Below are 25,789 nucleotides of genomic sequence, written 5' to 3'. Positions count from 1 at the left end.
CTCAGCAAAGCAATTCAAAATGAACAGAGTCAGTATAAAAAATTGAAGTCAAAAACAGAAACGGGATAAACCCCTAAAGCCCAATTTTAGATGCCCGCTATTTGAACGTCGTTCCGGTAAGTCTTAGTTCACATCTTTAATGCTTATTGGTTATGATAGCAGCCCCTGTAGTCTCTCTCTCAGAAACAGAAGTATGATCAACTCCGAAATACCATCAAAATAAATCGGACTTAAAAAAATGTTTTTGTACAAAAATTTTTCTTCAATATCTTCTATTCTTTCAATCTCAATCACGCTTAATGGAATCAACGGCGGCTATTTTCCGACAATCTGCCGGGTATGTTTGGGTAATCTCTGCCGAGACTAGCGCAGGAGTAAACGTAATCTGGAATCAACTACCAACACTGTCAAGTCTAAACAAGAGTAAACAGTTTCCAGAATCAATTTTTTTACACCGGCCCCAAAACAGTCCCGACCCTAGAAAGACTTTTTTGAGCCTGCCCTAGTAAACAAATTACTAGCCGCAAAAACATAGTGAGGCTATTTAAAGTTTCGTAGTAATTTTTTCAGCGACAATTTGTCATTTGTCAGAAGAGCTGGTTAACCATCTCAGAAAAGATGGTTAAGCTGCCTTGTTCTTTTTTATAGCTGCAAAGCTGTAAGCTGAGCGGAGCTATATTGTGTTGCTCTTGGTGTTTTACAAGTCAAAGAATTTGAATTGTATTGGGCGTTGTCTTTTTTTAAAGATCTGTTCACACATTTTCATGATTTTTTGAAGTCGAATTGGAGTAGTGATTTTGGTCAGACCGAAACAGAAAGTGGAGTGAAAAAGCAAGTGGTTTTTTTGTCGTGAATTTTGTTTGCTCTAAATTTAAAGTAGATTCAAAAAACGGTGTTTGAACAAAAATTCGGTTTGTCGCTAGAGGTTTTTGTTCACATGCGGCAATTTCACTTTGATTTGTACAGTTATTTCAATTTTTTGGATAGTTTTTTTTAATGGTTTTCCCAATCCATTCATGGTTCATTCTAGGCCTAGTTGTTTTGTTTGAATCAAAATTCAATGTCTCGCTAGAGGTTTTTTATTCACATGCGGCATTTTGACATTGAGTTTCTGTTTGTTTTGAAACTTTTTTTGATCAAGCTTTTTGGTAAGTGGTTTTCCCAAGTCTCCATAGTCCATTCTAGGTCTAGTTTTTGTTTAGTCAATGACAATTCTTTGAATTGTACGTCAGAAATTGTCCTGTTATGTTTTTTTTTGTATCGTCGTCTGATGCTCTTTTTCGTTTTGCATTTGTTCACGCAGCAAAGCTGAAAAAATTTTCTGAATGACCTCTTCTTCTCACAATTGGTTTTGCTCGCGTGACGTCATTTCTCGCTCTCCCTAGCAAAAGTTTTGCGTGATTAGATTAAGATCATACGTGACTTAACTTACTCAACATAATCACTTTTGCACTTTAAAACTTAGATTTAAATGGAATTAAATTAATGTCAAAGGAAATCATATTTGTAATAAACGTCCCTAATGAAAAGGCATCTGCGAAATGAATTTTAAAGAGCTTGATTAATTTACGGCTGAATGTTTTTACATAGCTTTTTGAGCGGCGTCGATAACTTTTTCAACTTATATCTGCATCTGTTTCTATCTCTATTATCCGGCACGCAAGTCTACTATTTCGCAGCTATTCCGGCCATCTGCCTGCTATGTTTCTGTTTACTACGCTGTTGCAAATCGAATTGTCCAATTTTTACGGACAACAGACAAAACAACAAAGCTTAAAACTAAAATCTGGTACGTCACATGCGTACAAGGATATCAAAAAGTAACAAGTTATAAAAGCAAAAAGTAATAAGTTCAAGGCTTCTCCAGCGAAGGAGTTGCAAAATTTCTTCATGGAAATGGAACAATTTACATGAAAAAAAAACAAATAATTTGAATTCAGACAAGCGATTACTGTAGTTTTCGGCAACGATGCAATCAGATGGGAGGAATTTGATTGTTAGACGATCTAACAGGCTTATTGTATTTTACACAAAAACATTGAACAAATACACAAAAACGTTGAACAAATACTTTCACCCGATACTGGAACAATTGTTTCCCATTTTTTCAAGGAATAAGAGCAGACAACACTGGAATGGTCAGCCACATAAATCCAATTAAAATTTATGCGCAATTTCGAGCCAACATTTACAAAAACAGACCATTATTTGGGAGTATTTTGAAGATAAAGTCAGAAACATAGCTCAGAAAAAGATAGAAACGTGTTCGAAAAGCGTAAAAACGGTTTACTAGACATTTTTAAAAAAATAAAAACGTTACCACCCGTTAAAAGAGAACTGATTTGAACTCAAAATGTGTATTATTTAATATTTCGGGCAATTTTAAAAAAAATTCTCTATGTGCACGTAGTTGTGCGGTAGTTCCACATGTAATTCCCCAGTTTTAGGGAATTCCCCAGACCTAAATCCCATTCTGGATAAGTAATCTTGATATGACTAACAAAACTGTCCTATTCAGAACAACTCTTCGTCTTGATTCTCCGTAAAACTAAACGATGGTAAGAAACTCAGATAACTAAAGCAATCGTCCACATGCTTAAATGCAGCCCTATCAATGTAAATAATTAATAAAAAAGCTGCGCCACTATCGCTCAACATCATATTAGATACATAAAGGCAAAAAACAACCACTGAGAAGGAAACACTGTTGATTCAAAGACTAGTTAGCGGCTTTAATCAGACTCACTCTGGTTCTCACTTTACTTTTACTCTGCCTAAGAAAATCACCTTTCAGCAACGGAAATCAGTATTTTCACTGATGATACCTATCTGATAGTGAAATCCATTCTTAAGAATTCTACTTTTAAATCAATTCTCTCCAGTGAAAAAGAAATTATGGAGCAATTATGTTAGTTAATTGGTTTTAACGACTTGACGAAAAGTATTGGTATTATACATTTTTTAGCTGAAGTATAATTGTTCGTGACTCGAAACTTAAATTTTCTCCTACCCGGGTCGAGGTTTTGACAAAAAATAATGTAAGATTAGCGGCGAATAGCGGTGAAAAAAACTTTTTTCACCGCAAAGCGCCCGCAACTTTTAGCGTTGAATGCGCTGAAAGCGGTGAATTTTTGTAAGAATAGCGTTGAATTTTGCGGTGAAAAAAATTTTTTTTTCACCGCATTCTGGTGGTAGCGTTGAAATTTTTTTTTCACCGCATCCTGCTTGTAGCGGTGAAAAATTTTCTTTCACCGCTTAAGCGCTGAAAAAAAAAATTTTCACCGCTTAAAAGTTTTTTTTTCACCGCATTGAACGCAAATCTTACACTTTTACTTAAATTCACCGCAAATCTTACATCTTTTAGCGATTTTTAGCGGTGACACCTCGACCCGGGTATTTAGCCATTTAGCTCCGTATTTGAGCGTTGAATTGTGTCTCTGTTAACTGGACTTTATCAGTAGATTATTTTGTGATGTATATTAATTAATAATTGCTGGTAATATTCAAAGTGAAAGAGATATTCTGACAATTTTGTCCTACCTACAAACCCCCTAGCTGCCCAATTTCTCCCATGCCTACGTACCCTCTCCCCCTACCTACCTACCCACTTATCCGTACATATTTTCCCGCATCTACTTACTTGCCTCCCGGAGCACCTACCAACCCCCTTTCTACACCCCTCCCAGCATTTGTCTTCTTATCACCTCGCAAGCTGCACCTCCTACTTACATCCCCGAATACCTCCCCAGCTGTTTGCCCGCATCCTATCCACATTGGAAACTTAAATTTATTTCCAATTATTTGTTTTGGTTTTTTGTTTTTGTTTCTTTTTTGATATTTCCAAATGAAGGTAAGGTTAAGAATTTAATTTAAACTAATCTTCGAGTTGCTTCCTTTATTCTCCTGGCTTTTTGATGAATTTCTTGCCTGGTCGATTTCTCGCCAGACCCTTCAATAAACAGGTAAAGTTCGGAGGGCATTAAGCTCTCTTGGAAACTTACGGTTCACTGACCTACGTTGACGACTCACCGAAGCAGTTTGAGAGACATCAATTTATAATTAGAAGGGCGGTTCTTAGAATTTGACCCATCGACTGTTAATCTCCCTCCTGTGAAACGCCACCCCCAATTTACCCCCTTTCTCCTCCACACTCCTCTCCCCCCTCCCCCCCCCCCCCCCTCAGTTTACCTAATTCTCCTCGTTTCAGATCACACTCGCCGCCCACTCTTGACACCCCTTCCCCCCTTCATCACTCCAATAGTGCTCAACCTGCCCACTCAATTATGCTAAAGCTAGCCTCACTAATCCAAGCAGCTAGTTACTGACAAAGCCAATCACTCGCCAGTCGCTTGAGAACCATTCTCCCGACGTTATTCGGTTTTGTTGTTCAAGTTTTTCGCTCTAAACGGTATATTAAGAGCAAAAACATCCAAGGTGAAAGAGAAGTCATTGTTTGCAGAATAGATTGCAGTTTAGTGAAGTTCATTCTGGCCCTTGGTTGATTTTTGCTCTGCTTGATTTGATCCCATGTCAGCAGCCGAAGTCGATCTTGTCAATAATGCCTTTTTTTATAGTGAAAATCATCCTTTATTGAACTGTTTTTTGTCAACTCTGTCGAAACCAGCCTTAGAGTGGTCCTGCTCAGGTTTGAAGTCTGTCAAGAGTAACTGCAGAACAAACAAAGATTAGGATCCATTTTTAAAGGCAACCCAGGTTGATGTCCAGACCGAAATGGCCCCTGATCAGACCTTCCGAGACAAAAACGACCTCTGATCATACCGACCCAGACTGAATTGTCCTCTGATTAGAATATCGTGCGCTCGAAAGTCACCCCCTGATCAGAGTAGTATGCTCTCGAATCCGCCTCCGATCAGCTGAAGTGCGCTCGAAATCGCCTCTAATCATCAAACACTTAAAAAGTAATATTGTGGGTTCAGCTCTATCTAGAGCAGCCACAATTAGACTAGTTCTTGGATCAATTCTTTCAAGACCAGCTTTTGACAAGACCTAATCTGGGATACACTTTGCCGAAATCAACACTAAAGTGCACTGGCGATAATCTTGAACCAACGTAGTCGAGATCAAACTCGCAAATTTGTACACATTTTTGGGTCAATTCAGCCAAGACCAGCTTCATTTTAGAGAAACTCTGGGATCATATCTGGCAGGACTACTTTCAGAGTTTACTGGTCATCTACAATGGGAAAACCTATAATCCAGCTGTAATTCGGCACCTTTTGCTCTAGAGTTACTCCACTTCCACTATGTTTAGCTCTCTAGGTTCAGTACGGGTGACATTGTATGTTATTATAATAACATAATTTCATAATGTTCATGGTAAAAACAGAATTTAAAATCATTATGCTCAGTCTAAGTTCAGAATTGTACACTGAATTTCACCATGAAATGTCTAATAAGTGCCATGATCAGACTGGTCATAGAAAAAATCAGAAGGAAATTTTCATGATTCAGTACTGAAATATCATGAGACTCAGGTCCGGGTAGTAGGCTATAGTGGTCTTCATCATCCTTCTTTTTTATTATTGCGACCATTTGATCACGCGCCAAGAAGCCAATAAGCAATTTTTCTACCAACTTCTACCACTATGTTGCTGAGGTTGTGCGCGTGACGTCATTTGAATCTCTCTTTCTAATGAGGTTTAGGTCGTAAAAGACTTATGCAACCAAAAAAGTGACTACTGTGCTCACTTTTAAATCTAAACTGAGAATATAAACTCTAAATGAATTTGAAAAGAGGTCATGTCAACTAGATCGTTGTAAGGCTCTATTACTTGGAAGACAATGATGTTGGAATATGATTCGCAAATAAGAATAGAACCTGGAATTAGAAATTTTCTCTAGTAGCAATTTTGTCACCCTTCGCAGTGATCTTTTTAACTAAGGGTCTTAAAAATCTATTTTGCTGAAGTTAACGAAGTCAACCTTCTTAACCTTATTCTGTTGCGCTTTGTTTCAACTCATGACAACTGTTTGTCGATCATTTCTAACTCAAAACACTTTCAACGAAAAACTTAAGGATCTTTTCGTTTTTCCAGGTTTCCGTGAGCTTAGTGCTGTAGTGCGAAGAGACAAGTGCCAAGAGTGTCGAAAATTTCACGGAAGCGACTCCTTCTGCGAATTCAACAACGACTGTAAGTTCTTTGCACCTCCTAAGTTTAACTCTTCTGTTTGGTTTTTAATGAATTCTTTGCCAATTCTCCTTATTCCTAGAAAGTTAGTTAATAAGTCATCGATTACTATGGTCAAAACAGACCCCTTAATTTTGTTACAATTCTCCCTTATTTTAGACCAGTGGATTGTACTTACGGAAACCTGAGCTACTCTTACTTTAATCTGTCAGTGTTGTTGCTTTTAGAGCCATTTCGTAGAGAAGACTGACAATGCAAAATGATTTATACTTACAGAATTTTGTCAGTAGATTTAAAAGAGCATGGGGAGCAATTTCACATACTTTAATTATAACTAATTGCTCTTAAACGAAGTTTGTAACCATTATATTAGTCCTGTCGGTCTTTTTTATGCGATTTTTCGCTTGATGATTTTTCGTCTGACGTTTTTGATTTTTTGTCCTCAGAAGCGGGATAAACAGGTAGCGCCCAGCGGGCATTAAGTGCTCTTAGAGCCTTTCAGCTCTGTTTCAGCTCAAACTGTTTTGGAGACTTCTTCCATAATTGAGTTTTATTTATGTAATCAAAGGGATCCACTTGCACAATTGTTCCCAATTTGGTGGTCCGATAATGGCCTCTGACCAGTAATGGCCTCCAATTAAAGATAAAATATTTCATAAAAAGTTGAAATTTTGAACTCAGCGTGCCACAAAAAAGAAAAATAAGATAAACTTACCATAGCATTGCTAGAAATGTTAACTTAAGAAATGGCAACCCAGGTTAACTCAATTTAAGGTAAAGTTAAGGTAACATTCACCATTATTTTACCTCAAAATTGAGCTGACCTTAAGTTTACCTCTTAAGGTAAAATTGCCCTATTTTATTTAGTGTTTTTTATCATCGCGGTAAAAAAAGCGGGCACTATCAGTTCTTATGGGCTAACCAAATTTTTTAAAGTAATACAAAAATTTCTAAAGTTTGTAAATTAATCATAAAATATGAAACTTTAAACAGAACTTCCAAAAATATGAAAATTAATGCATTGATAATTATAGTTTTACGAATATTTTTGTAATTTTCTTGAAATATATAATGGTTTGTAGTATAACCGTTCACTTAATTTTTTTTTAAATACGGAAATAAATGTTAAGTGTCTAAACAATGAAAAATGTTGTGCTTATTTTGTTAAAAACAGTATTAAGTGAAAGACTTTTAAAACAATATTATTTGTTAAAGTTGTTCTCTTTACAAATAATTCAAATTACAAGTAATTATAAGAGTCCTTTTCTAGCGCGAAAGAAATTTCATTGATTAGTGATGGATTGTTGATACTGTTGTTTACTGCGTAGCTAGTGTTCTAGGATTCGATTCTGATATTCTTCTTTCTCATCTGTTACTCGACGCTTAATCACAAAAAAACAAGTTTTGCTGAAAGCAGTTGTAGTAGAAACTTTGTACAGTTGACATATTATCAAAATTAACAATCGCCACCTAATCAGGCATAGCTGTAGCATTCCATTTTCCTCTTCTGTTTCTGTAAAATTTGAAAATCACATGTGATTTTTTTTTTACAATTTTGCACGAAGTCTTGACAAAATTGCGTTGGCTAGCTATTTAGTTTTATAGACTCAAATTGAAAAATTTTTTCTCCTATCCTTTTTTATACGAAAGATTGAATTCTGAACTTCAAAATGGTATTTTGTTCATTGTTGTCGTACAATGCAAAAATTAATGAATAGAAAAGTCTTTTTTTGATTACCTTGACGTGTTTCTAGTGTGCCTTTAGTCTGATCATTAACACCAAAAAAACTATTCAGCAAAAAGTCTGATTAACACATGCACCTATGAAAAACAATCTAAAGTTTAATCTTGACTGGTTAGCGTCTGCATGGGTATTGTATTAATATTAGAATTTCAAATTAATAGATCATAATCACAGTCTACTTTAAAAGTGTTATTGTCTTGTTCAAGCAAAATGATCAAAAATATTAATATTCCTTCCCTTTTAAAATTATAACATCAATGAAATAGGGATCAAAAAGGAGATCATTTGATTTGAAAATCAATTCTAGCAAAACTCCAGCTATATATGTCTGCGGCAAAAACAAGGATTGATAGATTTTATAATAAAAATAGAAACAAAAATCAAATGTCAAATTTATAGAAAAAAGTTAAACCTGAAACTGTATGACATTGAAAACCATTATGCAATAGAAAATTTATGTCGTCGAAAAAATAATAAAAAATTTTTTTGGGAAAAAGTTGAAATGCATTGACGTTTTAGCAGCGCTGTTACCAAAATCGTAACAAAAATTGACTTACGAAAGGTTCTCAATGAGCAGTTGTATAAATGTTTGAATAAAATACAACCCACCTGCATTTTTTTTACCAACATTTCCGAAATACTGATCAAGCATAGTGAGCCTATAAAAAAGTATAGGTGTTTGTTTTAATTGTAGAATGAATTTATCTCGGATGATATCATATATAACTATTTAAATGCTCGCGAAAGAAGTTTGAGGCAATTGTTGTAAAAATTTGTGTCTTCAATGCAAAAAATTCATTTGACTTTTTTGCGCTTTTGTTCTAGAATTTTCTTTGACTTCTCCGTGAATTTTTAACAATTCAGTTTTTTTTTATTTTTGAGTGATCTACGTTGCCCTCGTTCTGAAATCAAATTCGTTGGTAAAACTCATTGTGCGTGCATGTAAACAAAAAATTTTGTACTTTTGTGGTTATGTCAGGCTGCCAACCTGTAGGACCGCGTTGGAAGCACATTCGGGAAGCTTTTTCGCACCGCAAAGAGTTTCTCAGCTAAGCTTCCTCTAATCTAATATGTCACCGTTTGTTGTTTGAGGTTATTTCATCCGACGACAATCAGTTCAGGTTTAGAGACAGAAGAAATCAAATTTTTTCTTTAAAATGACTAGATGACTCAGCGGTTTTAACTTTACAGCTTAGATTGTCAATAATTCGCCTACAGCTAGTAGAAATAAAAGTGATCGGGGAGGAGCAATTGGTGGAACTGGAATATCATGGCCCGAAAGAAAAAAGAATGATTAAAAAAACGCAAGAATTTTTTTTACTACAATTAAAGAGCAAATGATGAATTAGAAAACTGAGTAATACCATTGATTATAGTATCCATAGAATAGTTTAGATAGCTTAAATGGATATTTATTTATGATGAGCACGCTGCCGCCTTTTGACCCCTGAATGGCTTTCAAAAATCTCCTGTATGTTACTTTATGATAAATCCATCAATTTTTTTTCCGCTTCAAGCTTTATTTGACTTCCGTCGTCAGTCGGCCCAGTCAAAAGATTTTGCTGTACAAATTTGTTTTATTACTTTTTTCCTACTGGATCTCTGACATTAAAACATGTAATTATCATCAGCATTAGCACGTGCTACACTTCAAGCTAAAACCTCTAATTGTTCCGAACCCCACTTTAGTGGAGAGGGTGGAACTATATACTCAAATGGGTTTTTTTTGTTCAGACAATTTTGGCCGATCGATATATTCATCGTAGAGAGTTGTGAGTTGTATCAAAAAAATATTTTTTCGAATTTCGGTTTTACAGGGAGTTATCGAGGTTTAAAGTTTTGTGAATATTCGATAGTTTTTATTCAGATTTTCAGAGCTTTTTGCTAAAATTCGGTATAATTTCGCTCATATAATTTACAGTAAGTTATAATTTTTAACGATAGAGTGTTTTTGTCACATTTAGAGATAGAAGAGCGTTGCTGAATTGTTTGCTTGAAGTTTTTGTGGCTAAAACTGTTGATAACATTTTCAACATTCGAACTTTTTTCATCAAAATGGCACAAAACATGACTTATTTTGGTTCACTTTGTTAAAGTTGGCCAAATAAGACGTCTAAACCACTGACACAATCTCCTTAAAAGAATTAATCAGAACTCGGCGCCCTATCAAAGTCTTCTGGCATTAAAATTTTGCCGTTTTTTGCAAATTTAACTCTACAATTATACAAAAAGCATCAATGATTTTTTAAACTTCATTTTTCTCAAAAAAAGTTTACTTCAAATTATCCTTTCTTGTTCTGATTTGTGGTTTTTTCGTATTTTACAGAGTGCATCGCTCCGTAGCATAACCTCATTTTTGAGCGATCTCTTTAATCTGTTGTAGAACCAAATTTTTGTGTTGGTTAAAGGATTTGACTGATGTTTTCAGGGCTTAGACAATTTGTTTCAGTATTTTGTGAAATTTAGATACTTTTCAATTTTTGTAGTTTTTTCATGTCATTTTGTGATAGTTGTTTTACAAACAACTTTAAGATGTTGAAAGTAGACGCAAATGAAGATTTAATATCTCGCGGTTAAAATTTTATAATTTTAATGTATTCAACAATGTGGTTTCCTAAAGTTTGTTGTGAACTTTTTTAGTTGTGTTTGGTTTCAATGTTATTTCATAGTCTATTGACTTAGTCTCACATGTAACAGGCGCAATTAGTTTGCAAGGAAATTGTAAGAAAAAATATCTATTTCAGTCGAATTTCAGTTGGCTGCGAATTTTGAAACCGTTTGTTTAAAAAAAGACAATGCGTTTCTGAGATTTTCCTATTTTGTTTCTGTTAACTTTTAGTTTAAAATCTCTACAGACGAGTGAAAAAATTTTCTATTGAACTACAAGTTGCTCATGATAACTGTTTTATTTTTCTCTAATGGTGTTTGTTCTTGGTACAACCAGGTTTCGTAAAAGTTTCCTGCTTTTTGCATATTCGACCATTTTTGTTTTCTTTTCACAGTATCACAATAACGGGCGGTAATATGGTCATGTGAAGAGAAAACGCAATTTTTTGTTTGGTTGGCTTTGACATTGCTTTTGTGAATTCTTTTTGCTGAATTGGGCGCCATATAAAAGTCTCGTGGAGTTAAAAAATTGCTGTTTTTTTTTGCAAATTAAACTCAATAATTATACAAAAAGCATCATTGTGTTTTTAAATTTTTGAGGTGTTTCCTTCAACAAATGGTCTTACTCTCTAAAAATTAGAAGAAAAAAAACATTACGGCGGCTTGTTGGTCGAGCGGCAAATCTGGGATACGTTGAATATTATCACAAAATCTTACAATCAGAAACTTTTGAATATTTTGGTGATGCCTTCTCTCGAAATATTTTGCTTTGGCTCTTTTAAGTTTTTTACAGACACTTTTGCAGGGCTCCTTTAATGAGAGCTCCCACTCACGTAAAATTGAGTCTGAGTGTAATTATAGTTTATCTTAAGAAAATTTAATGGTTTTTATGACTTTGAAGAAGAGTTTTTAAAAACTTTAACTGATTTCTTGTGTTTTGGCTTCAACTGCTATTCTTTTTGAAGTCTGATTACTAAGTTTAACCATTCAAAGAGTTAAATGGCTTCTTATAGATCTGTAAGTGATCAGGTAACATGGATTCGTCGCTTTTTAATGACCTAATGTCTCTTATGTCATTGACTGTGTTCAATTGAAATTTTAAATGGTTTTTGAACTTAGGAAATGTTTATTTTATTTTGTCAACTTTTAGCTGATTCTCAGTAAATACTAGTCAAACTTTGTCTCTTATAGAATACAAACAAATACTGTTGCGAATTCTTTCAAAAGATCGGTTTCTTGGTTTTGGTACTAAAACTTTTTTGCTGTTGTTTTTGTTCTTTTTTTGGTAAATTGACTATATACTTAACAATCACCATTACAACTGAACATAATTATTGTTTTCATAACATTCGGTTTTAAGGGCTGCGACACCGTTCTCTTGCAGAATTTGGTAGGTTTTTATGTTTTCGCTGTGTATTTGTTGTTAATTTTTTCTGTTGAATGCATTATATTGTGTAAATAAAGGCCTCAGTGACCATTTAGAGATAGGTAATTGAACTTAGTAACTGATATCGGTATATAGCTAATGACTTTTTGACTTTCAAATTCAATTTATTAAAAAAAGTTGTCTTCAATTTATCTTTTCTTGTTCTCATTTGCGGTTTTTTTCGTATTTTACAAAGTGCATTATCTGCGTAACTTAACCTCATTTTTGAGAGATCTTTTCAATGTGTTGTAGAACCAAACAATAATTTTTCTGTTGGTTAAAGATTTCGACTGATGTGAGACAATTTGTTTCAGAAGAGTTTTGTGAAATTTAGATAATTTTCAATTTTTATGTTTTTTTGCTGTCATTTTGAAATAATTAGTTTACAAAACATTTTTACGATGTTCAAAGGAGACGATGAAGATTTAACTTACTCGCGGTTAATATTTTATAAATTGAATGGCTTAGACTCTGTGGTTTTGTAAAAAATTTTTTGTATAATTTTTTCAATATGCTGCCTTCTGATGTTTTTGTATAGTCTTATGACTTAGTCTCTATAATAACAGCCGCAATTAGTTTTCGCGGAATATGCAAGATAAGCTTTCTACTATCTAAGATGAAAGCCTTTGGGGGCTACGAATTTTGAAAGAAAAGACAAACGGACTTCAAAACATTGTTTATCTTATTTCTGTTAACTTGTGGCTTAGCATCTCTATAGACAAGTGACATCCATTTTCTATTGAACTGCAATTTGCTCTTCTGAACGGTTTTTGTGTTTTTCTCAAGTGGTATTTGTTCTTGGTATGACCACGTTTTTGGCAGTTTTTAAGTCCTCTCATACAGAATTTTATATTGAGAAAGTTTGCACTGATTGCCGGCAGCAAGATGCTTGTTAATACTACAATTCGGTAAACTCATGGTGTACAATATTTGAAATCAATTAACTTATCAATTGAGTGTTGACCTTTCTTATTTTATGTTCTAAATAGGAACAACTATCCGCATTTATTTAATAGTGACGCAATTGCTACAATAATTAAGCTGATTTTATTGTAACTAAATTTAGTAGTAAAACCATAAAAACTATGTTTACGAGAGATCAAAGTTAAAAATTATAGCAGTTTTTTTCCTCATATTTACAGGAGTCTGGTCCTTTTTTTACTGAATTCTTGTAAAATTTAGCTCTCAAATTTCAGTAGATTCTTGTTAAATTCCTCGAGTTATCTCAACACAAATATCGGAAAACGCCGTTGTTGAGATTTAGTTTGTTAATTTGCACCCTGGAAGATCTTGAGTACCAACCAATTTGAGTTTCGCATGTGGAAAGTTGCAGGGTTCTACCAAAACTTAAATATATCAAAAAACCAAGAATATGGTAACAACTTAATGACAAACAAGGTGGCTTGGTAATGTGCGTTTGCACATAAAGTTCCGAACTCGCTCATCCGCATTTTTGGTATGAATGTCTAAAAATTGAGGAACGGATAGAAAACACCCAATATTTCAAGTAAATTTTAAAAAAAAATGTGAACGAGCAACATGATTGCTTCCCAGGCAAACAACTCAATGGGAAAAAATGCTACATTGAGTGGAAAAAATGCTTTTTTTTAAAAAAACTTATTAGTGGTATGCGACCTATCATTAGTGAGAATAGGTAAAAAGTAGATAAAAAAAGGGCTAAATCAGTAATAATTTTGTATTTTTCGAAAACAATTATTTGGCATAAATGTCTAAAAAATAAGGAACAGATAGAAAACCCTGAAAAATTCAGGTATTTTTGAAAAAAAAAATGATTGAACAACAGGATCGCTTCTTGCGCAAATAACTCAGTAGAAAAAAATGCCATGACTCATTGATGAGATCAGCCATTATTAAGAAAGCAAGTCAAGACGAACAACAAAATCAAACAACAATAACAGCTAGCAACAACTATCTCCTAGAATTTATGTTCATTTTTATTTAAAAAACTTATCTACAAGGTCAAAATGGCGTCAAATAAAATTGAAACTGAACAAAATAACTTCTACTTCCTTAGAGAGGATATAGGACCACTCTTTAATCAGGCTCGGTAGCAATTAGACAAAAAGAATAAAAAATCAGCAAATTTAAAAAATTGGATTTTATTTTTCAGAACAATTGTATTCAAATTAATGAAAACTATAACTATTATGATCACATATGCATTAAGACCTGTCATTAGTGTAATTCTCTATGTTGTTGCAAAGAATACAGCAAATAGAGACAGCAAACAAAAACTCAATTAAAACTTGCTTTAAAACGCTGTCGAATCCGTAAAGCCCGCAAAATATATCTTGCGCGCAAAATAGGGTCAATTGAGACTTCAAAGCCCGCAAAATATATCTTGCCCGCAAAATAGGGTCAATTGAGACTTCGTCGAACGCCAATAATGCAGTATGCGACTTATCATTATTGAGAATAGGTGAAAAGTGGATAAAAAGAGATAAAAAAGGTCAAATTTAAGTAATTATTTGTATTTTTGAAAACATTTTTTTTCAAATTTAAGAAAACCATTTGTTACAAAATGAAAAAAAATAATAAGTTTTGTTTATTTGTTTAACCCAGTTGCTCGAGGCCTGTATTTTTTCAAAAGATGTCTTAGGTCTACAAAATACCGTAAACTGACAAAAAATCAAAACTTTGTTAGATCAAAAGAGACAAAAAAATATCGACCAAATAGAAAAAAAAATAGATTAAAATCAAAATTGAAATTTAAAGAAGAAATGCCAAGTTAAAAAGTGTTTTATTTTTTTGAAAATAATTGTTTTCAAAGTCATGAAAGCCATAAGCTGTCAACTCAAATAATCGGAATACAGGCTCATTTATTCTCCACAAAAAACCAATGAAACGTGTCATTCCTCCATAAAAAAACTAAGTTTGTACGACTTAAAAGACAAAGCAAAAACCACAGTTAAAAACAAATGCAACAAAAATTAATTAAACTCTTCGGGAAAGCGGTTTCGAAACCGTTAAAACCAAAATCGATGCCTTTAAAGAGTTTTATGTGTTCAATTGTGCCTTATATTGAACGCCAATAATGTATTATGTGAACTGTCAATATTGTGATAAGGTGAAATTACGATAAAAATAACGTGAAAAATGGGCCAATGCCTAAAAATTTTTAGAAAAATGTGAAATCAAGTATTATCAAAGCCAGAGAACCATGACTTCACGCGTGAAACCGCAAAAAAAAGTTTTTACTTGGAAAAGAAAGAATTGGAAGAATTCTGACTCTTTCTTTGCTGACACTATGCGACAAGTTGTCCAAATTAAAAGAAAAATAATGGCAAAACTCAATAAACAATTTTATATTTAAAAATCAAACCATTTTGAATGTCAAAACGACAATTATCTTTCGAGTAAAGAAATTATATACAATATATTTCAACTTCTTACTAAACCAAAAGGAGCTATCAACAGTGAGCTTTGATTTAAATTGTTCCTTCCTTAATTAACTTAATAATGATTACAATCCGACTTTTGGATTGTAAACGTTTTTGAGGGAGTCAAAATCAATCTTGCTATTACTTTATGTCCATTAAGAACACTAAATTAATTCGAATATTATGGATCTCGACGATTTTTTAGTTTAAATATCAAAAATAAATCCTGTGTTTTTGATAATCACGGAGTAAAGTTAACAAAAAACGGCCAAAATTTGTTTTCAGACATCTTCAGAAGTGGAAGTAGGAGTAGCTCGCTTTGTGGTGCACAAAGATTTTCTTAGTTGTTTTTGTGTGGATACTTCCAGCAACTTTAATCAAATTGGACTAAAGAAGCTTTTCTCGGGTAATTTTTAATGAAACAGGCTGACTCTTGAAATATTTAGCCACAACTTCAGACAAAGGCTAAATTTCAACAGTCAACGGTACTTTTTTGTCTTTAAAAAGAATTAACATTCCTATTGTTAACAATTTGGTACACGTTTCAGTAAAATTGACAAAGATTTCGGAAAAAATCTATTAAATGTGTATAAAAATAACGCAAATCGGCGTAATGTTCACAGAAATTTAACCCACGACAACACATCTAGAAAACGATGATAAAAAACATATTTTATTCTAAGTTCTACGCTGGACGGGCTTTTTAATGACACCGCTCACAACTCTTTACGATGAATATATCGATCGGTCAAAATTATCTGACAACTATAACAAAAAAGAACATTAGAGTATATGGTTTTTACCCCCGCAATTGTGCGGTAGAACAATTCATTGGGAAAACATTGAGAAGTTTTGAAATATTTCAAAAAATTCTCAAAGAAGTGAGGGATATTCTACGTATGTGCCCCCCGCTTAATGGGTCCAAATTCTTGAAACCTCAGAAGCACGTGCCATATATTTACATAAATATTTACTACGTAATGAGACGTGCTCTATATTTGGGATACATGACGTACTGAGAGGATTAGGAGCAAAAACTGAAAAAAAATTCAAAATAAGAATAATGCCGCATTCTAAAGGAGTTGTTTTTAAGACAACAGAAAAGATTATTGTTAAAAATCAAATAACCAACCTTAGTTTTATTGTTTTCTCATTCAATTTAGGTTGCAAATGCATGTGGGGAAAACAACCTAGTCTAGAACGGATGGCTATCATGCAGAAATCTGTCAGATTCTGACAGATAGATGGTTACCGTCCACAATCTAGCAGAAAAAAAGATAATCTTGCAAGATTTTGCCAGAAAATAGTTTTTATGGCAGAATCTGTCAGCAAAAATGTTATCTGACAGAATCTGTCAGAAGAATGGCTATCTTGTAAGATTCTGGCAGAAAAACGATTACCTTGAGAGATTCTGAGAAAAAGGAATTTGTTCGTATGGTTGAGCTGCCTTTCAGTTGGTTAAAAAGATCTAGTCTCCTCAAATTATTTTCTCAGAAAATAATTTTCAGTACAGTTAAATTATCGATCTGATGGAGGAGCACAAAAAATTTTTAAAATATCAAACGTTGCTTGATAAAAAAGTATTGATATGATGGTTTGCTTAGTTGTTTTTCAAAATTCTTGCTTGTTTACTTTTTACGTAGAGTACATGACATACTTATTGTACCTAAATGAAAAACAAACAATTACAACACATGCATTTTCATATTTCATCAGTTTTCCGATTACTTTAACTAAACGTTGCGGGAAAGCAGTGCAAGCTCAATATTGATGAAATTTTGGGCAAAAAATCCAGAAAAAGTGAACAAAATAACGCAAATCGGTCTATTTTTCACAAAAAAATCAAACCACGATAACTCGTTCAAGAAAACGAACGCCAACAAAATCGTTTTAATTACAAATACTACGCTGGAAGAGCTTTTTAATGATACCACTTCACAACCCTGTACGATTAATATATCGATCGGTCAAAAATATGTGAACAAAAAAAACAATTGACTATATGTTCCTCCCCCATCAAGGGGGTTCGGACCACAAAAAAAATTTTGCATGAGTAGCGTAGCACTAGAAATACTCGATGTACAACTCCATTCAAACAGAGACTGAGAAGACACTATTCTCTTTTACATAGATAGAACTCTACTAACTCTTTTCAGTCTAAAAAAGTAGTTGCACGATGTGTATACCTCTGACTCAGTTGTTAACTCTTTTATACATCGTTAAGTATACCCATTATTCTTGAGAAAAGAACTTAGAAATAGTTTTTTTAATCTTTTAGTTTTTCTTCATTTAAAATTTAGAAAAAAGGGGAACACAATCCCAACAAAAACCCAAGAATTGAGAAAATGAACCATCACATTGGTCCAACTTCCTCTAATAAAGACACACACTCTGACGAACTAAAACTAACTGTTCTAACACAACAGAACAAACGTCTTCTTCGTGACATTTTAGCCTTTGAAATTAATTACTATCAACAACAGATGAATGATGAAAAATCTACTTTTAAATACAGCAAAACAACTCAAATATGACTCCTGTGCAGTAGAGTAACAACCTCTCCTTTGCTTACCAGAGAAAGCATCACAGGTTTCACGAACTGATTTTCTCTCATATCAAACTGATTTTTATGCAGATGAACTCACAAAGGGCTTCTTTTCTTCACACAAACACATATACTTCTTTTATATATAGCACTCTATTTAATCAGCTGTCATATACATGAATTGAATACCTTTACGGAGAATTATCACAAATACAACCGTTGGTCAAAATGGGTGTATTTCAAAATCTTCTTTCGAATTTCTTAAACGTCTCGCTTCTACAGTTAATACTGCCGCCCTACAATCACGAAAAGAGACCGTACATAAAATTGCTCGACAAGAAGCAGAAGGTTTCACTCATTTTCTTGAAGTATATATAAGCTCTGTAAAAGATGAAGACATAAATGAAGAAGTGATTCTCGATTCTCTTACACTTCCATCCTGGTACAAACACCGATTTTGGAAAAGCCTTGTGAGACACATTTTTACAGCTACAAAACTAAAAGCTGAGACATACCTAGAAATATTATCTAAACTACCGGAAACACTATATTATATTTTTGATCCCAACTGATTTCCACAAAAATTTTTGAATATCACACAAGTACCATTTAAATTATACAAAAACTAACCATTAACAATAACAAAATTGAAATAAAAAAACTATAACGCAGGGAATCAAACATTTACCTCAAAAATTATTCGAGAGAACACAAATGTCTCTCTGGAAGCATCACCAATAGAAAATATGGATACTATAGTTCATTCAGAACCTACAGACACTTTTAATAACGAAACCACAGAAACAGACTTTAATTCCACATTGTTAGATTCTGGAACACTCTTTTCATCACATACAGTGAACACTTTAAATGACCTCGACGAAAACGGCCAAACAATAACCAAGATCATAATAGCAACAATGTCACTAATGATACACTGACAACAAAATCATGTACCGGAATCATCAACACAGAAAATCTGTGAATTCGACTTAATTGACACAAAGCTCAGATCCATTAAATACAACTCTACCCACGTTACCAAACGTAAACACGCCTTTACCACGTCTACAAAGACAGAACTCTGTACAATTTAAGACTGTACCTATTATGTTAAATAATTCAACCCAGCCAACACAAACAAACAATTGAAGTGTTCAAATTATTCCAAAACAATTAGTGAACCTAGTTCGACAACTAAATTCACACAATAATCAACAAACAACAAATGCCCCAACTCCTTATTATCTACAGGCGACGTCTAAACAAACACCGTCACCTGTATTTCGCCAAAGAACACAAATGATGTATCCTTTTTTAGGAGGCTCAGGGCCCATGCAACAGTCTCTAAGACCGTTTGATGTTACTGATCCTATTTACACAACAGAGGATTTCTTAAGTGCTATCACAACAAATATAGTAATGACGGCAGTACCAGAACAAACAGATTCAACATTTCATAATTCATGGATCTTGAAACGAATTGCCATGATATGAACGGCCCTGATCAGCCCGGCACAACAATGGTATTCACATTTACCACTAGAAATAAAGAAGAACTGGCATGCGTTATGCCGTCAATTTCAAAAGACATTCGATAATCAACAGTCGCAAACACAAGCAAAAAAATTATTAGAAAAATCAATGATGAACAGATAAAAACAATAGCACTTAGAATTGAACAAATGGCTTGATAACCATATTTTAATAACTCTCCAGAAATGCGTAATGCACAAATGAATGACGCACTTGTCAAAACACTTAATGCACAATTAGCCAGAATAGCCCTAAAAATGATTTCAAACCAGAAAACAACATTGGAACTGCATTGGAACCACAGCTTCCAATTGCACAATTATTAGAAAAAAGGCATCAAGGAGATATCCCAAGAACACACATAGTTACTCATAAATTTAGAAAAAATTCCACTCTTTTTTCGTCAACTAATAACATTTCTCTAGAAATTGACCATCTCACAGTAGAAGATATACATATGATGGAACAAAATATTGCACGAGGAATCAACATAGTTCATCGTAAGTACTCAAATGCTCCAAATTTGAACGGGAAACCACTTCTTCTAAAATTTTGTAAAAATGCTTACAACCGGTACATAGCATTTCCACTTGTTCTGACAAGCGATACACAAAACCACTTGAAAAACCCAATATTCAGAAACAAACTGTTAATCGAGCGATGAAAGGCAACCAAAACCTTCCAAAAAACAGGTCACATCAAACAATATGACCGGTAAACCACTACCATTTTCTGATGGTTCTAGAAGCAACAGTAGAGAACATCACAATAAATCCAGACACAGAAGCCCCAATAAATCATCATACTCAAATTCAAATTATTTTTCCGGTAATAGTGATTTTAAACCACCGAGTGGACACGGTTCACCATAGACCCTTCGAATACCACGGTAGACCCTCCAATTACCAGAAAAAACCTACTTATGTCACTAGAAACACATATTCAAATAACTCTTGACTCCAATCACCTCATTATGATAGAGATGGAAATCGTTCACGGCGACCATTTTCTCGCAATTGCCTTTGCAATGTAACAAATTACATTAACTTACTCTTAGGTAAAGAACAAACAGACGACACAATGTCTAACACAAAAAATGCAGAAACAAGAAATCGTTTCAATTACAAATACTAAGCTGGAAAAGATTTTTAATGATACCACTTCACAACCCTGTACGATTTATAAATCGATCGGTCAAAAATATCTGAACAAAAAAGAACAATTGAGTATATAGTTCCTCCCCCATCAAGGGGGGTTCAGACCCAAAAAATTTTGCATGAGTAATGTAGCACTAGAAATACTGGATGTACACCTCCATCCAAACAGAGACTGAGAAGAAACTTTTCTCTTTTATGTAGATAGAACTCTACTAACTCTATTCAGTCTAAAAGAGTAGTTGCACGATGTGTATACCTCTGACTCCGTTGTTAACTCTTTTAAACATCGTTACATTTGATGTATACCTTTAGTGTTTACCGAGTCGGTAACTCTGAGAGATATAGGTAAGCCTAAGGTTAAGGTAGGCGAAGAAATAACTAGCCCTAGGTATTTATACTTTAAGGCTGTAAAAGAAGCCAACCTTGTGTCTGCCTTAACTGGTGCGACCAGTGAATTCACAAACTCTAATCGAGAAAAAAACTCACACAAACCCATTATTCTTGAGAAAAGAACTTAGAAATAGTTTTTTTAATCTTTTAGTTTTTTTTCATTTAAAATTTAGAAAAAAGGGGAACACAATCCCAACAAAAACCCAAGAATTGAGAAAATGAACCATCACATTGGTCCAACTTCCTCTAATAAAGACACACACTCTGACGAACTAAAACTAACTGTTCTAACACAACAGAACAAACGTCTTCTTCGTGAAATTTTAGCCTTTGAAATTAATTACTATCAACAACAGATGAATAATCTACTTTTAAACACAGCAAAACAACTCAAATATGACTCCTGTGCAGTAGAGTAATAACCTCTCCTTTCCTTACCAGAGAAAGCATCACAGGTTTCACGAACTGATTTTCTCTCATATCAAACTGATTTTTATGCAGATGAACTCACAAAGGGCTTCTTTTCTTTATTTGTGATCCTCACACAAACACATATACTTCTTTTATATATAGCACTCTATTTAATCCGCTGTCATATACATGATTTGAATTCCTTTACGGAGTATTATCACAAATACAACCGTTGGTCAAAATGGGTGTATTTCAAAATCTTCTTTCGAATTTCTTAAACGTCTCGCTTCTACAGTTAATACTGCCGCCCTGCAATCACGAAAAGAGACCGTACATAAAATTGCTCGACAAGAAGCAGAAGGTTTCACTCATTTTCTTGAAGTATATATAAGCTCTGTAAAAGATGAAGACATAAATGAAGAAGTGATTCTCGATTCTCTTACACTTCCATCCTGGTACAAACACCGATTTTGGAAAAGCCTTGTGAGACACATTTTTACAGCTACAAAACTAAAAGCTGAGACATACCTAGAAATATTATCTAAACTACCGGAAACACTATATTATTTTTTTGATCCCAACTGATTTCCACAAAATTTTGTGAATATCACAGACGTACCATTTATATTATACAAAAACTAACCATTAACAATAACAATGTTGAAAAAAAAACTGCAATGCAGGGAATCAAACATTTACCTCTAAAAACATTCGAGAGAACACAAATTTCTCTCTGTAAGCATCACCAATAAAAAATATGGATACTATAGTTCATTCAGAACCTACAGACACTTTTAATAACGAAACTACAGAAACAGACTTTAACTCCACATTGTTAGATTCTGCAACACTCTTCTACACACATACAGTGAACACTTTAAACGACCTCGAAGAAAATTGCCAAAAAATAACCAAAATCATAATAGCAATAATGTCACTAATGATACACTGACAACAAAATCATGTACCGGAATCATCAACACAGAAAATCTGTGAATTCGACTTAATTGACACAAAGCTCAGATCCATTAAATACAACTCTACCCACGTTACCAAACGTAAACACGCCTTTACCACGTCTACAAAGACAGAACTCTGTACAATTTAAGACTGTACCTATTATGTTAAATAATTCAACCCAGCCAACACAAACAAACAATTGAAGTGTTCAAATTATTCCAAAACAATTAGTGAACCTAGTTCGACAACTAAATTCACACAATAATCAACAAACAACAAATGCCCCAACTCCTTATTATCTACAGGCGACGTCTAAACAAACACCGTCACCTGTATTTCGCCAAAGAACACAAATGATGTATCCTTTTTTAGGAGGCTCAGGGCCCATGCAACAGTCTCTAAGACCGTTTGATGTTACTGATCCTATTTACACAACAGAGGATTTCTTAAGTGCTATCACAACAAATATAGTAATGACGGCAGTACCAGAACAAACAGATTCAACATTTCATAATTCATGGATCTTGAAACGAATTGCCATGATATGAACGGCCCTGATCAGCCCGGCACAACAATGGTATTCACATTTACCACTAGAAATAAAGAGGAACTGGCATGCGTTATGCCGTCAATTTCAAAAGACATTCGATAATCAACAGTCGCAAACACAAGCAGAAAAATTATTAGAAAAATCAACACGTGTATCACCACAGTTTGAAAAATTAGCGCAACTTCTCGTACAATTTAAACAATGTTACGCTAGGTATAAATTCGATATAGGTAAAATTAAAGTAGAACTAAATCTACCCTTAGAAACAAAGAGCAAACCGCTTCCCTCTTGAATTACAAGACCGAGTAAAACACTTTCATTCACTACGAGAAACGCTTTTATAAACCCAGTAATAATTCCTAAAAAAAAGGAGAATCACTAAAAATCAATTTAGATGCTCGCCAAATAAACACAATGATTGATGAAACAAAATACAGCTGGCCCATAGAACCAATCCAAATGAAACTCACGCGTATTAAAGGACTAATTTTTTCTATAGCTGAAATGAACAGTGCATACAACCAGATGCTGCTAGACAAACTTTCCAAAGACTCACAAATTTTGTCATAGCAGGACAACAATACTGCTTTAAACGTTTATTTGACGGCATTTCAATGGACCCAGCAGCCTGTTCATCCTTTATGAGTAGCATTTTCAAACCACTAATACGCAAAAACAAAATCTTCAGATATGTTGATGATGTTTAATTCAAGACACTACAACAGACACAATGTTGCAAACACTTGACCAATATCACAGAAATCTCAAAAAGGAAAATCTGAAAGCCGCTCCTGATAAATCTTTCATTTTCTTAGATTCCGTTAAATTATTTGAACATCGAATCCAAAACAATCACACACCCCACTAAAATCTAAAACTGAGGGATTTTTAAAATTATAACCTCCGAAAAAAAAAGAAATACAAAAATTACGTTGGATTTCTCACTATCATCTCAAAATTTATCTATAACTTACAAGTTATTTTAGGACCTTTTTATCTCACGCTACAGGATACAACAGATTTTAAATGAAATCCCGAACTATAACAAACATTTCACAGAGTAAAAAAAGGTACTCACAGATTGAACACTTCGTCTCGCAATTCCTAACTCAGAAAAACTCTTTTATATTTTATGCGATGACTCTAACTATGGCATTGCAGCTACACTTCTCCAATAAAATCAATTTGGAAAAATAGAATTAGTGTCAGCAAACTCTCGTTTTGTTTTCCACTATTGAACTTAGACTCTCAACCATTCTTCGCAAATGTTTTGCAATAATTTTTGCTTTTTCGGAATACGAAATTCTCATTCACGGATCACAACCTCCTATTATTTTATACATTGAACATAAACCAATTTTCTTTCTATTCACACATAAGAACAAACCAAATCACAGAGTATTCCAATTTCAATTTAAAGAAATTCCCAAATCTGTACATAGTTTGGACGGAAGGGAATAGCCTTTCACTTCCAGATTTAATGAGTCGTTCTTTAACGACAACAACATAAGACGACCACTGTCTTAGAGCAATTGAAATCCCAGACGCAATAAAATGTGACACATAACCAACACGCTGAACCTACACAGTGTCACTCTGCTGTATCAAAAGAATATATTAACACAAAAAATAAAGACACTACTGTAGAATCACAACACTTTCCAATATACTTGAAAATCAAAGATTATATTAAAAATTAAATGAAAACTGATCTTTTTTCTCCTTGTCTTGTATCACAAACTTAAATCAAAGGCACATCCTTTAGAACAATTGCAAAAAACAAAATACAACAATTTAAACAAGATCACTCAATATTGGAAACCTATCCTATTGTACAACACACAGATGTCACTCTGAACGTAAATAAAAGAAAGACACTTACACAATCTAATTTAACTGCCAAATTAACTGCCAAATTAACTGCCAGAGTTAATAAGCACCATTAAATTTTCACTCCCAGCACTGGATGATTTCATAACTAAATCTCCGGAAATCTTATTATTTTTACAACGAACAAACAGAACTAAACGATGCACTCCTACATGAAGAACAACAACAGTAACCGGTTGTTAGACAACCTCTCCCCTAGAAAAAATCTAAAAATTACCCCTATCCCTCCACTCACTATTCGAGCAAACAGAGGATTATTACATTACCATCGACGTTTCTAAGACCTAAGTATAAATGAAAAAAATAATCTCTTATATTACATAGATGAAACCACATAAACAAAAATCTGTTTACCATTCAATCTCCTTCTAAAAGTTTTTTATATTGCACATTCTCAAAATCTTATAGGTCCTCCAGGTCGTGAAACAACCTATGCTACAATAACAGAAAGCTATTACTTCCCCAATATTAAAACATGGATATCGATACTTACACAAGTTTGCTTGAATTTCCAAACGAGCAAGTCCAAGCCAAACCTCCTTATGACTTTACAACAGATGTTATTATAAGTTTCACCAAATTTTTATCACCGTATATAAATGGACGCAAAAGGCCCAATCTCTCCTCCTTCGGATAAAAATTTCTATGTCAATGTTATCGTAGAAGCCTTCAAACATTATATGTCCTTCACCCTTCTCCCAAGAATGTTGCAGCAAATGCACTCACTGTGATATTTGACCACTGGATTGTCAATTGCGGGATAACCGAAATTTTAGAAACAGATAACGGAAATGAACGTCTTAACGCAGAATTTACAAACTTTTGCCGCACATATAAGGTGCAATTTAAACCACGAACGCCATACCCAACATGATCTAATGGACTCGTTGAGAACAGTAATCGTCAACTAAACATATTTTTTCTCAGAGTTTTAGACTCACAATACGACGCATGGTCACAAAAATCAAAAACATTTCTTTTTGCATTCAACTCACAAGTTAGAACTAATATGATTTTATCGCC

General features: G+C 33.8%; 1 protein-coding gene across 4 annotated transcripts in view; it reads left to right on the top strand.

The window, feature by feature from the left end:
- LOC142338628 (uncharacterized) overlaps nucleotides 1-25,789 on the top strand; it is an 83,343-nt gene that overhangs the window by 13,201 nt on the left and 44,353 nt on the right. For all 4 annotated transcript variants that reach the window (XM_075388465.1, XM_075388466.1, XM_075388464.1 and 1 more), the window contains one exon: nucleotides 6,057-6,152. In XM_075388465.1, coding sequence (XP_075244580.1) covers nucleotides 6,057-6,152 — 96 coding nt within the window. The remainder of the gene's footprint in view (nucleotides 1-6,056; nucleotides 6,153-25,789) is intronic.

This window comes from Convolutriloba macropyga, chromosome 4, assembly GCF_964194025.1.
Source record: "Convolutriloba macropyga chromosome 4, txConMacr16.3, whole genome shotgun sequence".
Lineage (NCBI taxonomy): Eukaryota > Metazoa > Xenacoelomorpha > Acoela > Convolutidae > Convolutriloba > Convolutriloba macropyga.
This window is presented reverse-complemented; position numbering and strand designations above follow the sequence as displayed.